The sequence below is a fragment of the Mizuhopecten yessoensis genome, unplaced genomic scaffold (genome assembly GCF_002113885.1).
Source record: "Mizuhopecten yessoensis strain PY_sf001 unplaced genomic scaffold, ASM211388v2 scaffold3771, whole genome shotgun sequence".
In the NCBI taxonomy this organism is placed as follows: Eukaryota; Metazoa; Mollusca; class Bivalvia; order Pectinida; family Pectinidae; genus Mizuhopecten; species Mizuhopecten yessoensis.
In genome coordinates this window covers 52,914-69,639 of record NW_018405211.1, presented here as the reverse complement: position 1 = coordinate 69,639, position 16,726 = coordinate 52,914, and the positions used below count along the sequence as shown (strand labels likewise).

The 16,726-nt window shown below is 34.1% G+C and overlaps 1 protein-coding gene across 2 annotated transcripts; it reads right to left on the bottom strand.

Annotated features, from left to right (window-relative positions):
* Positions 1-2,172: 2,172 nt before the first annotated feature.
* LOC110448001 (protein obstructor-E-like) lies at positions 2,173-13,197 on the bottom strand. Of its 2 annotated transcripts, XM_021494014.1 has the most exons (4): positions 13,034-13,152; positions 7,284-7,431; positions 4,319-4,464; positions 2,173-2,290 (listed from the first exon to the last, which is right to left on the bottom strand). In XM_021494014.1, the coding sequence occupies exons 1-4, from the start codon at positions 13,074-13,076 to the stop codon at positions 2,196-2,198; spliced, it is 432 nt and encodes a 143-aa protein (XP_021349689.1). In that variant the 5' UTR covers positions 13,077-13,152; the 3' UTR covers positions 2,173-2,195. The 2 variants fall into 2 exon arrangements, with proteins under 2 accessions (XP_021349689.1, XP_021349690.1); XM_021494015.1 differs by lacking the exon at positions 7,284-7,431 and having other exon boundaries at positions 13,034-13,197.
* Between the last annotated feature and the right edge of the window lie 3,529 nt (positions 13,198-16,726).

Sequence of the window (16,726 nt, the reverse complement as noted above, 5' to 3'; positions counted from 1 at the left end):
CCTTAAGGTGACAACAGGTGGTAAGAAACACAGACATATATTTATACATTGTTGTGATGATTGGGTTAAGGTGAAGTAACTCCTTGATGTAAACAGACTTGTTCAATATTCTTGAGAATTTGGTTTGGTTGCAAATCAAGTATGAGTTGTCACACATATACACGCATTGTATATGTTTGATTTGGGCTTACGTATATAAAGAAGTGGTACAGTATGCATGTACATTCAGGTCAACCTATGGTAATAATAAAAGTAGTATGCATTTAGTTGGTATATGTATTAGTTCAATTTAATTACATGATATCAGTTCAATTTAATTACAAGTAATGCAAGTTACAAATTACAAATGTGGTACAAGGTATATATGACGGGTACAGTACTACAGTGACCAGTTGCAATAATCAACTTATGAAATGCACATGTACATGCACACACAACATAAAAACAGTACTGGCGTGGGCCAGTATGCATGGAACAGGTATGATATCGCGGTCTCTGACCAGCGGGGATCTGTATGTTGGTAGAATTTCCCACTCTTGCACGATTTCCTGTGGATTGTGCACCAGGGATCCAGTCAGTACAAATGTAGCTGTTCGTATTCCAGATCTTTTAGGAGGTGGGTCGGGTTATCCAGATTATTCATCGACGTGTGATTTATGTTTTTTCGCCGCTAGAACTACGTATTACGATGCGTCCGTCTTTGGTCCAGGTCCCAGATGTAAGATTTTGAGACTTCAGACATCTAGCAATGGAATATACTTGGCTTCTAGCTTTAGTCAGTACCTCGTTTATTTAAAGTTTAGGCGAAGTCGTGGTGGTTTGTTGTGGCCTGGAGGGTGCATTTTCGGAATGTTCCGAGTTGGTTGCAGGCTTGACTCTATGCTGAAGAGGATACATCTGGCATCACACACTGCCGCTCTAGTTCTATACGAGATGAATCTGACGATAATATCTCTTGGAAAGTGTTTGATTTGAGGCCCAACACGATGGGTACGGCTGATGTCGTCCTGTGTTATCATAATACCCCCCAGGTACTTATTGCACGCATTGATAATAAGTTGATCGGTGTCGTCGCCCTGTGATTCAGGAATTCCCCTACATTTTAAGCAGTTCCGTCGAGAATATTGCTAAAGGTCATAAACTTTAGTACCGGTAGATAGGCCTCTTTTCAACGTGTTGATATTCTACTACTGGTACAAACAACTCTTCACAGGCTTGTTGAAAGACTTGTAACAGACAAAATATAATACCGGTTAAATTGGTTGTTTATAATCGTTTTTAGTACTCAAAGAATAGACTATTCACATACGTACTCTAAGACTAGTAGATTGCGCTATTGTACTTACAGAATGGATTATATGCTCATGTATACTCTATGTATACTCTGTATTCAGGAATGATGGAATATTGCTTACCATACTCTCAAAGATGTTCGTAACAGATGTAATCTCTTCCTGGTAATAGTCCTATAATTCTTCTGAGCATGATTGCTGGTAATTTTTCATAAAAGCACTAAGGCACGTTTATCGATGTTTCCACAATCCTAATAAGTATTTGAAGACTATAAGTTTGCCAGAATGCGAGTTAATGGTTATGTTTTTGGTATTAGGCTCACAACCCTCTGTATTATTGATTGATATACTTTATGCTGGAAGCGGGGAAAACTACATGTGAGAATGAAGTCTCGTGTGCTAAAAACCTCAAATGGCTCCACTTCCATTTGCTCTTAAAAAATGTTCTGTATATGGTCGATATTTAGTAGTAACATGTTGAATACCTGAGTTTGGCTGATGACGTCACGCTTGATAACAAGATTGTACTCTATTTTGAATTGGTTAGTCAACGCAATGCTACCGATTCCATGCTATTATATGGTTCAATTCTGCTTACAAAAATGCATGATAAACAATTATCTAGTTATGTTCGCGACTTAGAGTACCAACAATGAACAAAACCACTTATTCCATCATTGTGTCGCTTGCAATTGAACAGAAAATATATAGATTTTAGTGCAGTAAATAGAAAATTGTGTTTAATGTAGAAAAAAAGAACCTTATATTATCACTTTTATCGTTTTCATGTATTTTCAATACAGTGCATGAAAAAGTTTATAAAGTTGATGTTTAAAAAATAACACTGACAAATGACCAGACTGGACTGTATATTAAGTCTTCTCATAAACAATCTTCATCCGATCAACCGACGAGATAGTTGTTATCAATCGTTCCACAGGGTGTTACCACATTGAAAGGCCAGTTACAGATCTGCATGCTCTCGTCAAATACCAGACCTGAAACACGAGAACTGTTTATCATTATCTGTCAACTACCAAATGTTAATTATAAAACAAGTATAGTTCTAGATCTGCTCCGACATATATCAATTCCAAACAGTACACATCAAATTCTGTTCTTCTCAAAATATTAAACTTGAAACATGAAACATTTCAATTGTGTTCTTGTCATATACATGTACAATGTACCAACCTGAAACCATTGACATTATCACCACCAAAGTGTGTGTGTATGTGTGAGGGTGTGTAGGTGTGTGTATGTATGTGTTTTATAAGTACTTTCCTACCGTATATTAATCGAAAGAAAATTATATTAAAAAAATCATATATTTTATCAAATAAATATGTTTGATCTCTTGTGAATCTATTCATTTGCAAATTGATATATTTGGCGTTTTTAAAATAATTTACCTCTAATGCTAAAAAGCTTTCTTTGGTAAAAGTGTGAGTTTATACTGTATTATTTTATTTTTTTAATTTTTTTATTAATAATATCAGATGACAACGTATGATTTTATCTGACTAAACTATATACAACGCGTAACTAACAACACCTGCCTCCATTGGTTAAGCGTCTTTAAAATTCTTGCAGAATGTTTACAATTACAAGCAAAACACGTATTCAAAAATAAGACCTCCTGTAATCATTGAACCACGTTTCAGAGCCTATCTAATATAATATCCTTATTGGCAAATCTGACATTTATATATAACATTGGATAATAGAAAACGTACCCTGACGGAAATAAGATAATGAATAAGTAAAAAGAATAAATCTAGGATATGATTTTAAAATAAAATTTTGAATGTTGGAATCATGTTTTTCATAACTTTATTAATTCATCGGAAAGAAATAAAATTCTGCTCTGAATCGATTTATTAGACGTTAAAGCATGGTAAGATGAGTTTCGAAAGTCAAATGTTCAGAACCACGTTTGTGCCGAAAGCAGCGCCGAAGCGTCGTCGTATTGAACTTGTTAACCAACTGATATGCTGAACAAGGATGCTGTTGCATTCGTCAGTCAATGTTTTGGCAACTCCTAAAAGTTATACAGCTAATTTTGACGTTTCCTAACGCTCTGCTCAAGACTATCCAGAATTTGCTATATGGATGACATGTCGGTTAATTTATATTGCCAACGAAACTTCTGAATGATTATTCTGCTGACGCGACTGCGAAGAAATTGTTAATTGTGCATTTTGACGTTACGAAATTTCCGCATGGAGCATGTCAACCACCCTTTCCCTCGGACTTTGTGCCATCCAAGGCATGTTGTTATTTTTGTGTGTTTTTAGTCGCCACGGAAAACAAAAGAATATCATTTATGTTTTTGGCCAGTCACTGGTGTAATTCAGGAGTTATTTGCGAAAAAAGTATAAGCATGATTTGGGTCAACATACAATATAGGCTTCCACGAGTGTATATATATCAAAAACTTTATTAAGACTAAAGAATATTACAAATTCTTTCTTTTATGGAAGATCACTATTTAAATGTAAAAAAAAACCTCCGTTATTTCAAATTCACAGACCTGGAGGTGGAAGGGTATTTGATTTCCAGAGACAGCTCTGATCAGTAAAGAACGACAACAAACCCAACATAAACTTAACCGCTTAGTGCTACAAAACTGTTTCAGCTTTAAATGCATTACAGTTTTGTAATGTATCATTAAAGCCATGAAGAGCAATATCGACACATCCGTTCAAGTTATATTAGTAAGGAAGGGTACATATACTCCACTTATTCGAGTTTTTGTTTACCGTGTTCATATGCATATTGATTTTGAATTGTGTGCGTTTATCTATCTTCTCTTTTATCATTTCTCATTCGAACCGTTTTTTTGCGAGGGCGTTCTGGCAGTACTAAAACATTGATGTGAGGATCATTCTTTATATCCGATAACAAAACAACAATAATGAACTGCCATGGTCCTAAAACTCAATGTCGAGATAAACAGAAATCGAGATAAAATACTTTTTAATACAAAGATCGGTTGTATAATGCGTATGAATTATAAAACTTACCCGGGGAACAGAAGTTATGGCCATAGAAGTATCCGTTATGACAGGTGTAGTAAGACCTACAGCTAGTTTCCAAGTCAGCGAATTTAAAGTCCGGCTTATTAGTACAGTCAACTACAATGTTACACGGCGGAGGCACATTCCACGAACTTGTAAAAATGGAAAACAGTGTGAAACATTTACATGTCATTGTATTAGAACATCTCACAAATACATGATTCATTTTACTCATCTATTACAAAAGCATACGACTCTGACTTACATGTTACATGTTTTGATTCAAGTTCATTTATCACAGCTCATCAGTCGTGCGTTCATACAATCATGCCAGTAAACAGTTGAACAACACCCCCGCGAAACTTAAACTCATACGCTTCAAAAGGTATATAGATATCTCAAAAATCCTGTAAATAATGAACTGAGAAATATATAACACTTAAATCCATACATTGATATTGACTGACAAACACTTTATTAAAGTAGCCTACTACGAAACAGGACATTTCCAACAAAGATTTAAGTAAAATTCATCTTCTGTATGGTTATTTTGTACATGACACAATGATGAAACTCTGTTTCTGTTTCCAATACTATGGTATCTATCGGTCTTCTTTATAAAAAAGGAAGTTCTTTAAAAAGGGTGCTCACATAACAAGAGACCGCAGGCATTCATCCAGTTTGGTATGAGATACAGTGTAATGGGCAAAAAGGTCAACAGTTTTAATAGAAAAAAACAGTTTTGAGAAGTAGATGTTCAAGATCGATCAAAAGGTGTTTTGAATTCAATTTGGCCATGTATAATGCAGCAGACACTTCATTACGTACTACATGTATTCTTAAAGTATAAGATACCTTGTTATTTTTTTCCCACTTAAGAGAAATTAATATTTCATTTAAGTATATATATAGTATTAGATATTAAAAAAGGAAAAATTCTCAACAGCGAGTCTTTAGTACTTTTATCTCTTCTTGGATATTCTTCGGACTGTTTATTTGAAGTATAGACGTCATAAAGTATCAAATATATATATAACAATTTCCCATAGTCGCAATGGTCCTTTAAACTATGGAAGCTCTCTTAAATCATGTAGTCAATATGCTTAAAATCTCTCAGTTGTTGGCGTAATATTACATTTCTTTTTGTGAAGTTTTAGTTTTTTACCAAAATTAATCAAACAGCTTTATATACCCGACATGTCCTCTGCAATAGACCGGTTTATATTCTTAACAAAAGCTACGGATAAACTAGAAGGTGTTTGCTTTACTTCACCTTTGTTTCGGACTGGGTCTTATCACGAAAGGAATGTTAATCGTTAAATTTAAAAAAAATGTACATGTACAAGTCTTATACATATAAGATATAAGATGTGTTCATGTACAAATTAAAAAATAATATACATGTACAAGTCTTATACATATTAGATATAGTATGTGTACATGTACAAGTCTTATATATATTAGATATAAGATGTGTTCATGTACAAATTAAAAAAAAAAATACATGTACAAGTCTTATACATATTAGATATAAGATGTGTTCATGTACAAGTCTCATAAATATTAGATATAGAATGTGACGGCCGCTATCGGCCATCGTATTGAGTTGATAGACCTGCTAGAGTTAATCCACTCTGAAAGTGAAATCAATTCAGTATACTGTCGTTTTCCCATTGTCTGGAGTAGTCTTACGCAGAATCCTTACGTATCTTGATATTAGCATTCAACTAATAGTAGGTGTCTCCCGATACTTAGGACTATTCATGAAAAGTTCTCGTAGCTTTGCATTATGGATAATATTTAGATCTCCAGTGGCTTGACGTCCAGCCGAACCACAGCAGTAGGAGAACTTGGAGTAAGAACATGATGGAAAAGATCATCGAAATTCAACTGCTGTAGTGTCTGCTTGTAGTAGATAAATAGGGAGCAATGGGTTTAGAATAACTGTTGGAAATTAATTGGGTACTTTTGTAACTGAAGTACGATAGTATTTGTAGCTTGGACCGACTTTTGATGAAGGATGTCACTGGCATCAATCCCCTTGTTGGCGAATTTCTTTTTCATGAAATCACGCTTTACCAGAGAGTTGTGACTATCAATTCGAATAGGGCTTAAAGTGTCGAACTTGTACAGCATACTCAATGATTTTATGAAGCCTCCAAGCCAGTTTCTAAATGTCATTCAGGAACAGATTTAGAAATTTCTTCTTGTAAAGTTTGAAATATATAGATGGAGGAAGCGAATAAAGTAAAATTCAAACATGGCAAACACACAATTGTTTCTCTGGAACTTCAATTAGCTCTTCGAACGTAACGTTGCATTCAATAGGACTATTGTCGTGTCGATTTTCATGAAAACGTTTACGTCTCTTGTGAAGAGAACATTGTAAGCAAATACATCACGTCAGTATGTCTGCATCATCGTAAATTATTCAGATATTTGTATAAATTACATTTTGATGAAGCAATATCGCTTCAAAACACTCCTCCGCCTTGAAAAAATATATATAATTCATTATAAATAGGCGTTGAATCAACTTGTACATCTATCAATTCAATATCCACACCAAAACCTATTCAATAGCAATTAAATACGTATTAGATAATAATCTTCAACATATTCACAGCCTGATAGATCTAGATAACATGCTTGTAGTATACAATTATCTGTTATAAACATAATGTAATTCTTTAATTATTTAACATGTTTTAACAGTATTTTACATCAGAATTATTTTAATGGATAATCTTTTTACTTCTTAATGAATCATACAATCTGGAGAAGTTTCGCTTTCGAAATCCAAACAAATTCCTACAGAAACAATATTAAGTAACATAAATCAAGTTGGTTCAATTGTCACAAACATGATACCTTATTCGCTTTAAAACTAAGGTCAGCTGACTTACTTAAGATAAACATGGATAACAAATTGTATATAATCTCGATACTTGTAATTGTGATTTTTTCTCACTGGTCACATTGCTGTGTGTTCGGGTTATACATCTGGCCGTCCAGGCAGGTATGAACGGTAGGTACCCCATTCACACACGTGGTGTATTCGTAACACGATATTTCATAATTCCCGTCACCGTGAACGTTGCAGTTAACCGCACAATCCACTATAAAAAAGCAAATGTAACATATACAATTTAAAGTTAAACATAAAGAAGAGATCACACTGACAGTTAAGTCTTCAAACGATCACGTACATAATGAGGCAAACACAGAACAGCGACCATACGCAACAATATAACCTTACACAGAAAAGCAATCAGAAACAAAACCTTGTATCAAACATAAAACGGCAAATAACAATATAACCTTACACAGAATAGCAACCAGAAACAAAACGATGTATCAAAAATTAAACAGCAAACAACAACCAACAATATAACCTTACACAGAAAAGCAACCAAAAACAAAACCAGGTATCAAACATAAAACAGCAAATAACAATATAACCTTACACAGAATAGCAACCAGAAACAAAACCATGTATCAAAAATTAAACAGCAAATAACAATATAACATTACACAGAATAGCAACCAGAAACAAAACGATGTATCAAACATAAAACAGCAAACAACAAACAACAATTTAACCTTACACAGAATAGCAACCAGAAACAAAACGATGTATCAAACATAAAACAGCAAACAACAAACAACAATATAACTTACACAGAATAGCAACCAGAAACAAAACGATGTATCAAACATAAAACAGCAAACAACAAACAACAATTTAACCTTACACAGAATAGCAACCAGAAACAAAACGATGTATCAAACATAAAACAGCAAACAACAAACAACAATATAACCTTACACAGAATAGCAACCAGAAACAAAACGATGTATCAAACATAAAACAGCAAACAACAAACAACAATATAACCTTACACAGAATAGCAACCAGAAACAAAACGATGTATCAAAAATTAAACAGCAAACAACAACCAACAATATAACCTTACACAGAATAGCAACCAGAAACAAAACCATGTATCAAACATAAAACAGCAAACAACAAACAACAATATAACCTTACACAGAATAGCAACCAAAAACACAACGATGTATCAAACATAAAACAGCAAACAACAAACAACAATATAACTTACACAGAATAGCAACCAGAAACAAAACGATGTATCAAACATAAAACAACAAACGACAATATAACCTTACACAGAATAGCAAACAAAAACAAAACGACGTATCAAAAATAAAACAGCAAACAACAACCAACCATTTAACCTTACACAGAATAGCAACCAGAAACAAAACGATGTATCAAAAATTAAACAACAAACAACAATTTAACCTTACACAGAATAACTACCAGAAACAAAACGATGTATCAAAAATTTATCAGCAAACAACAAACAACAATTTAACCTTACACAGAATAGCAACCAAAAACAAAACGACGTATCAAAAATAAAACAGCAAACAACAACCAACCATTTAACCTTACACAGAATAGCAACCAAAAACAAAACGATGTATCAAAAATTAAACAGCAAACAACAAACAACAATATAACCTTACACAGAATAGCAACCAAAAACAAAACGATGTATCAAACATAAAACAGCAAACAACAATATAACCTTACACAGAATAGCAACCAAAAACAAAACGATGTATCAAACATAAAACAGCAAACAACAAACAACAATATAACCTTACACAGAATAGCAACCAGAAACAAAACGATGTATCAAAGATTAAACAGCAAACAACAAACAACAATTTAACCTTACACAGAATAGCAACCTGAAACAAAACGGTCGGTCAAACATAAAACAACAAACAACACTATAACTTACACAGATTAGCAACCAGAAACAAAACCAGGTATCAAACATAAAAAAGCAAACAACAAACAGCAATATGACCTTACGGAGAATAGCACCCAGAAACAAAACGATGTATTAAAAATTTATCAGCAAACAACAAACAACCATTTAACCTTACACAGAAAAGCAACCAGAAACAAAACCAGGTATCAAACATAAAACAGAAACAACTAAACAACAATATAACTTACACAGAATAGAAACCGGAAACAAAACGATGTATCGAACATAAAACAACAAACAACAATATAACCTTACACAGAACTTGTATCAAACATAAAACAGCAAACAACAAACAACAATATAACTTACACAGATTAGCAACCAGAAACAACACGATGTATCAAACATAAAACAGCAAACACTAAACAACAATATAACATTACACAGAAAAGCAACAAAAAAACAAAAAACAACAAACAACAATAAAACCTTACAAAGAAAAGCAACTAGAAACAAAACGATGTATCAAACATAAAACAGCAAACAACAAACAACAATATAACATTACAAAGAATAGCAACCAGAAATCAGTAAACAGCAATCAACAAACAAAAAATTAACCTTACACAGAATAGCAACCAGAAACAAAACGATGTATCAAACATAAAACAACAAACGACAAACAACAGTTTAACCTTACACAGAATAGCAACCAGAAACAAATCAATGTATCAAACATAAAACAGCAAACAACAAACAACAATATAACCTTACACAGATTAGCAACCAGAAAAAAAAACGATATATCAAACATAAAACAGCAAACAACAAACAACAATATAACCTTACACAGAATAGCAACTATAAACAAAACGATGTATCAAACATAAAACAGCAAACAACAAACAGCAATATGACCTTACACAATATAGCAACCAGAAACGAAACGATGTATCAAACATAAAACAGCAAACAACAAACAACAATATAACCTTATACAGCATAGCAACCAGAAACAAAACGATGTATCAAACATAAAACAGCACACAACAAACAACATTATAACCTTATACAGCATAGCAACCAGAAACAAAACGATGCATCACACATAAAACAGCAAACACCAAACAACAATATAACATTACGCAAATCAGCAACTAGAAAGACAACAACGTCTCAAACACAAAACAGCTACCAACACACCCCAGTGTAACCTTACACAAAACAACAACCAGACACAACAATTTATTCAACACAAGACAGTTACCAAACCACAATAATGTAACTTTACACAAACCAGCAACCAGACAACAATCTAGCAAACAGAAAAGGCAGCAACCAGACACACCACAATATGACCTTACACGAAACAACAACCAGACATAACAATGTTGTGTTTCCCCAAGACAATAAGTTCCTCCATGATAGGTCGCCGATCTAATTATGTTTGGCAGTAAAATAGACTGATGTCTAAGATGGAGTATCGTTAGACCCGCGTATCGTTACGCCTGAACTGGCTTTGAACATGTTGGCAACTTGTATAATGTCGTGGGTTTTCTTTTGTAATTTGTCTCATAGTAGTTTGGATTTAGTGTTTTGATTTGTCAGATCAGCAGTGTATTTTTTAAGTATTAAGCTAGTTTAAAAAAAAAATATCGCTGTCAAAGAATGCATACTTCACTATTTTCTATGGGATATCAGGATTTGTTTGTTTCTCACGGGTAATATTCGTGGAATTTTTACCAAATTTTCCATTTGCTTTTGCAAAGTTGGACCGATCCGATACCTTTTTTATTTTTACTGATTTGCCTGGGTTTCTCAGTAGCCCTATGTCTTTTTAGTTTTTGAAGCAATATGCAGCTAAACAAATAAAAGTCCTCCTCGATTTGTTTTCACAATAGTTCGTAACTTCCAAAGCAGTGCACCGCCTGGACAGAGCATACCATGTACGGATTATTTTTCGTTATCTTGTTCAAAGTTCTGGGTCCTAGTAAATCAAATCAAAATTATTGCAGCAACTTCAAGACAAATTACAAGTAAGAAAACGTTGCACAGGGTAACCCTACAATGACCATTTGATCCATTTTGTGTTTTTGATTTTTTGTTTTTAAATAGTTGTTCATAACTAATGCGTCACTTGTGTGAACATGTTCCAGGTGAGAAATACCCTTGTGTCACCTTTAATCGAGACGGGGGGATTCCCCTATAGCAATTGTGTGACGTCACTTCAACATTATTTTGAACTTATAGCGTTTACATTGCATTATGTATATGACAGGGTCAACAGAGTAGGGAAGATAAGAACGGAAATATCAACCCTATGGGAAATATTCTTAAAATGCAAAGCACTCGGCAAGCAATGCGTTTGGCAACTTAAAAGCCACCCCCCCCCCCCCCCCCCCCCCNAGGGGTGAAAAAGTCCATGAACCAATAGCCATAGCTCAGTATGCTTAATTACATAATGCAACAACTAAAAATCAAATTTCTTCAATTAAACTCGCACTGTTGTGCTTTCCATTTAAAGAAATCTTATAAATCTAAGAAATTATTTCTATAATACTTTCGGAAATATCACAATTTTTATAATAAATTATTGAACTACAACATAGTTCAGACAACCGATCCCAAGAAGCACCATGTATATTCTGTAATTATTATACTTATTATATAGAAGATACCAGACAAAGAATAACACGTAAGTCTTTTTCCTCTTGCTATATTCCTTCGAAAGCTGACCGAATCGTCATTATCACATATATTCGTTTATATGAACAATATACTACTGAAAAAAACCATGGCAGTTTACGATGTCTTAAAAGAAATATGTCTGAGGTAATTATTGATTATTAGTATTTTTTCTACTCATTTTATTAATCCATTTCGCGCATTTTAATAGTAATAGCAGAAGCAATGGTAAAAAAACAAATTTCCATAAAAACATTTCTTGTCAAGAAAAGAAAGGCAGTCACCCACACGATAATAACATTTTAATGAGGCAAGTTTATGGTTCATAGAAGAAATTTTACATGGCTCACATTTGTTGATCTCCTATAGGAATGACATGTCATTATAACGAAGCATATATATGTAGCGTAGCTGGACTGGATCAATCGTTGTCGACCAGTTAACTCAGTTTGTAGGGTTTCCGTCTAGAGTTCGGATGGTCCCGGGTTCGAACCCCGGTCAGGCCGTGTATTTTCCCTCTCTAGTAACAGTGGTGCCTGTGACCAACCATGTTTAAAGCATTTGGCGTATACTTGTCATACCGATACCCGAACCTTGGTTGTAAATAGTTGTGTCTTCGGGGGCGAAGACTTAAAAAACGGAGGGAGGAATGTAGCGGAACGTGACTAGGTCGATCGGCGGCGACCAGATAGCCGTATTGGTAGAGCGTTCGTCTAGAGTTTGGAAGGTCCCGGGTTCGAACCCCGATCTGGCCCGGTATTTGTCCTCTCCTGTTACATACCAAATTGGAAAAGACCCACTTTACGTCACTGACTACGTACGTCAAAGGTGTTGATGACCATTTAACAAAAGCAGCAGTAAGTCCATATATTTTTGTCAAAAGAAATTTCGTTAATGAATTGAAATCATTTAAAATGTACTCACGGATGTACATTGAAGTAGAAAGAAAAGGAGATTCGTTTTACAAATGTCACAGGGATATGATTAAAGGTAGTATTAGGAACAATTTCGATATGATGCTCATGACGGGCATCATATTGATTTTTATCATAATTTATTCAAATCAATACAATGTGTCATAATGACCAAGACATATTCTTAAGCAATAATACATAATAAGATTCAGACGAAATTTAACCTAAATATTTAAACCAGCTAAAGCAGATCGTTTCATTTTTACCAAAGCATAGATGATTTTGTTATATAATCATAAGAGAACTTAACTTACCGACTCCATGAAGAAGGAAGATTAAAAAGCACTGGAAAATCATCGTGGTTGTTGAAATGACTCCAATTCTTGTCTGCCGTTAACAACGTGAGCTCTTCGATACCTAGAAGAAGATAACCTTGAAGCGATCTTTGACATGTTTGAACACGTATCATGCATTTCTGTCGTGTTAGGGGAGCAACTGTTGTCACCGACACTGTTTGATGTCTGATAATGTCAGGAGAAACGTTGACAGCTGTCGCGAACATTATGGGAGCGTCTTCTTACTGACGAAAAGAATCATCATCGTGTTGATGGAATATTGTGGAAGATAGCCATTTAAGACGTTTTTTTGTACCATGAAAATTATTATTTTCATTCAAAAAGGAAACAATTAACAAAGAAAACTAGTGAAGATAAATACACAAAAAAGTATAAACAAAACAAAGAAATAAACAAATCCATGATTTGGAATTCCATGTGGTAAATAATGGATTTTATTTTTTGTCATTTTTTGTTTTTGTGTTTTTCTATGTGCTTTGCTAATCCCAATTAGTTCAGTTCAGCACCACTGTACATGTATATACAATACTATCAAAAAAACTAATAAGACAGTAAAGCATAAGACATATTATATGTTGTCGTCTTTCCAAACCAGAACTATCAGATTCCATTACGTAGTTTTGTTTACTTTTTATCAGTTGTAAAAGTCTAAATAAAGTCATGGAGCAGTTTCTTAAAAAAGCATTTCTTGTCAGGGGAATCTGTAAAGCTTATTATTACTACAGCATAAACTGCGATGATTCCATTTTAACGAAACGTATTCTGCAATTGATATCTAATTTAATGCACATCGACTGGTTTATATATTCAGTGGTTGTACGAATAGTTTTATCTTTGGGTTATATTTTATCAAACCTTACCTACATTGTGATTTTCTTACGTTTTGATATAGTGTTATAGATCCCAGCTGCTGTGCCAAAATATTGGATAAAGTTGACGGAATAGTGACCGACCTGCATGGCATATTAAAAGATGCAACGCTACTGTTACCATAATTCCACTTATTTCAAAATAGTTCATGAAACTACTTATTGAGGAAGAGCATATTTGTAAATCGAGCTTATCATTGCATCAATACGGCAAACATTTCAGTACCACACCATATTACAATGTTGTCATTGAGGATTTAACATGGTACTTCAGGTCAAACGAATGAATACCCATGTGTTTAGTTTTTCAAAAAGGGTATATTAGTATTCAAATAGATCAATTTTCGCTTATTATAAAAAACGGAAAAATATTTCCTATTTAAAATGTATGTTATGTGTCTTCTGTGTCGAAATTGTGACGTCACCATAGACAAGTGGTCTGTCGTGACGACGATGTAAATAACTGGCGATTTTTTCTGACATTTAAGGTCCTCATAATGTCTTGTTTTACTCTGCCGAGATGAATGTGTATATCCCAAGTGTTCCTATTCCGTCTTTGCGTATTGCAGAGTTATCTTATCTTGGGAGCAGGTATTGATTGTTACGTCACTTGTTTGTGAGAGTAACGTCATCAATTTTTGAGAAAACGACGTAATTTTCTCGCACAAACCAATGACGTAACAATCANAAATCGATGTTAGGTCCTTTCATAGTCCTTTAAGCAGAGGACATAAGAAAATACCCGATTCTGCAAGGTCTTCCACATTATGCGTTTCTAACGACACACAGTTGGACTCTGTTTTACCGTAAGTCTGTCGTTCTCAACGCTGAGAAAGGGACTACTACTGTTCTTAGATTCTGCAGTGGGGACGTTGGAGAAACAAAAAATATAAAGAAACGTATTAGATATTGCTGGAAAAATTATTAACCAAAAGTGGCCTTCCTTTATTTTTTTTTTATTTTTTTTTTAACATTTCCACACCCTCTTTACATATTCCACCTTAATACACGCACATTTGATAATTATTTCTTAACTTTAAACGATGAAAATGCTTCACTGGTCATTTGTCTGATGTAGGTGACAGTGCACATACTGTACTAGTCATCGCAACGTTACATAGAAACAATTATTGGTTGTGGTATAAGACCTTTTTTAGTATATTAAGCTTCAGTTATTTGCTAGTTATGTCACCATCCTTAACGGGAAATTCAAACTCCATTTAGAACCTGACTTCAAAGAATTGCTGTTTTTATTACAGAATCTTGAATTTAACAATGATAATGGTACACGTATATCTATATTTGCAACCTTCTTACTTACAAATTTGCTTCCTTATGGGCGATAACGCATCTCGAATATAAATAGGGTATTCAACAAAACGTGCAAACTTATGTGTTTATCAGCTACATTGTAGTATAAGACATGCTATGCATACTATAACTATGCTTTGAAGATTAATGTTATATATAACATCATGATGTTTCAATTTAATACTTCAATATCAAATATATATATCAAAGTGATGGAATGTGTACCAAACAAATGCAATATCCTAGATTGAGAAAAACATGGACAGACTGTTAGCGGCAATATCAAGTGTTGAAACCGCTTAAGGATTTCAAGAGGCCTCTATCTGGAATGAAAGACCGATTGACCGGATTCGCTCTACACATGCATCGGAGATATGGCGGAAATATAAATAAATTCCACACCTACACCACGACTTAATGTGGATCGTTAAAAAACATGATCAGGATCAGTTTGTCAGAGTAGCATAAGCTTAAAGGAACCTTAACAGAAATCATTCATCGTTATCTTTTCTTGAAGAACATCTAAAGTATCATACACGTATACGAGGCTATGACCACGAATATATACAAGAAATACGGTAATATTTGTAACTGTTCATAATATCAAAAAAACACAAAAAAAACCCCATTCAGTTAACGATTCGCTAAGATTATCAGGCGGTTGACGACCAGGCCCCGAGTACAAGTACATGTAGTAGGGGATGTGTACATAGTATGTGAAATACTTTGAATAGGAGATGTGCTACCTTTCATAGTGTGTACATTTGTATGTTCAGAACAAGATTCATCAGTATGGGTAGGAATAACCAAAAAGGTGAGTTTATTTTTAATACAAACATGAATTGAAAAACCTATTTTGCGAACTGTTTTGTCTCCCTGACTGCCTGCAGTATTATACTGCTATCTGGCGAAATATCTTTTTACTTACTGATTCGGCATACTGTGGCTTAGTGATATGTTTTCAGCGGTTAAGATTAATGTACACTGTTTGCTCGAACAAAGGAACCAAATTTTTTACGAAAACTCGCAAAATAAAAAAGCTTTCACTTCCTGTTTGTGATAAAAACAAACTTAGCATCTACATTTGGATGCTATTGGCGACACTGCTTTTCCTGTTGCTTTTATTTTTCGAATATGATTATTTAACTTTTTTAATAGATAATGTCCAAATCTCAATTCGGGAGATATATGTTGCACAGTTTTCAGTTGTAGGACTGATCTGTTAATGCGATACAGGGGTAAGAATAGTTGCTATATCAACTTTTTCTGAGCCTCATAATGCATATTTATTGCACGTGGTCCATGTATATGTATTTACTACTTCATGGCATTACCACTCATGATAACGTACCGAATACATGTACAGTAGGCATTCCCACCAGTTGACCTCATCATCATTATTATGTCATAATTGCAACGTTGTGTACCGCCGTCTCTCTAGAATATTTCTGATTTATTAAAAAACACGAAC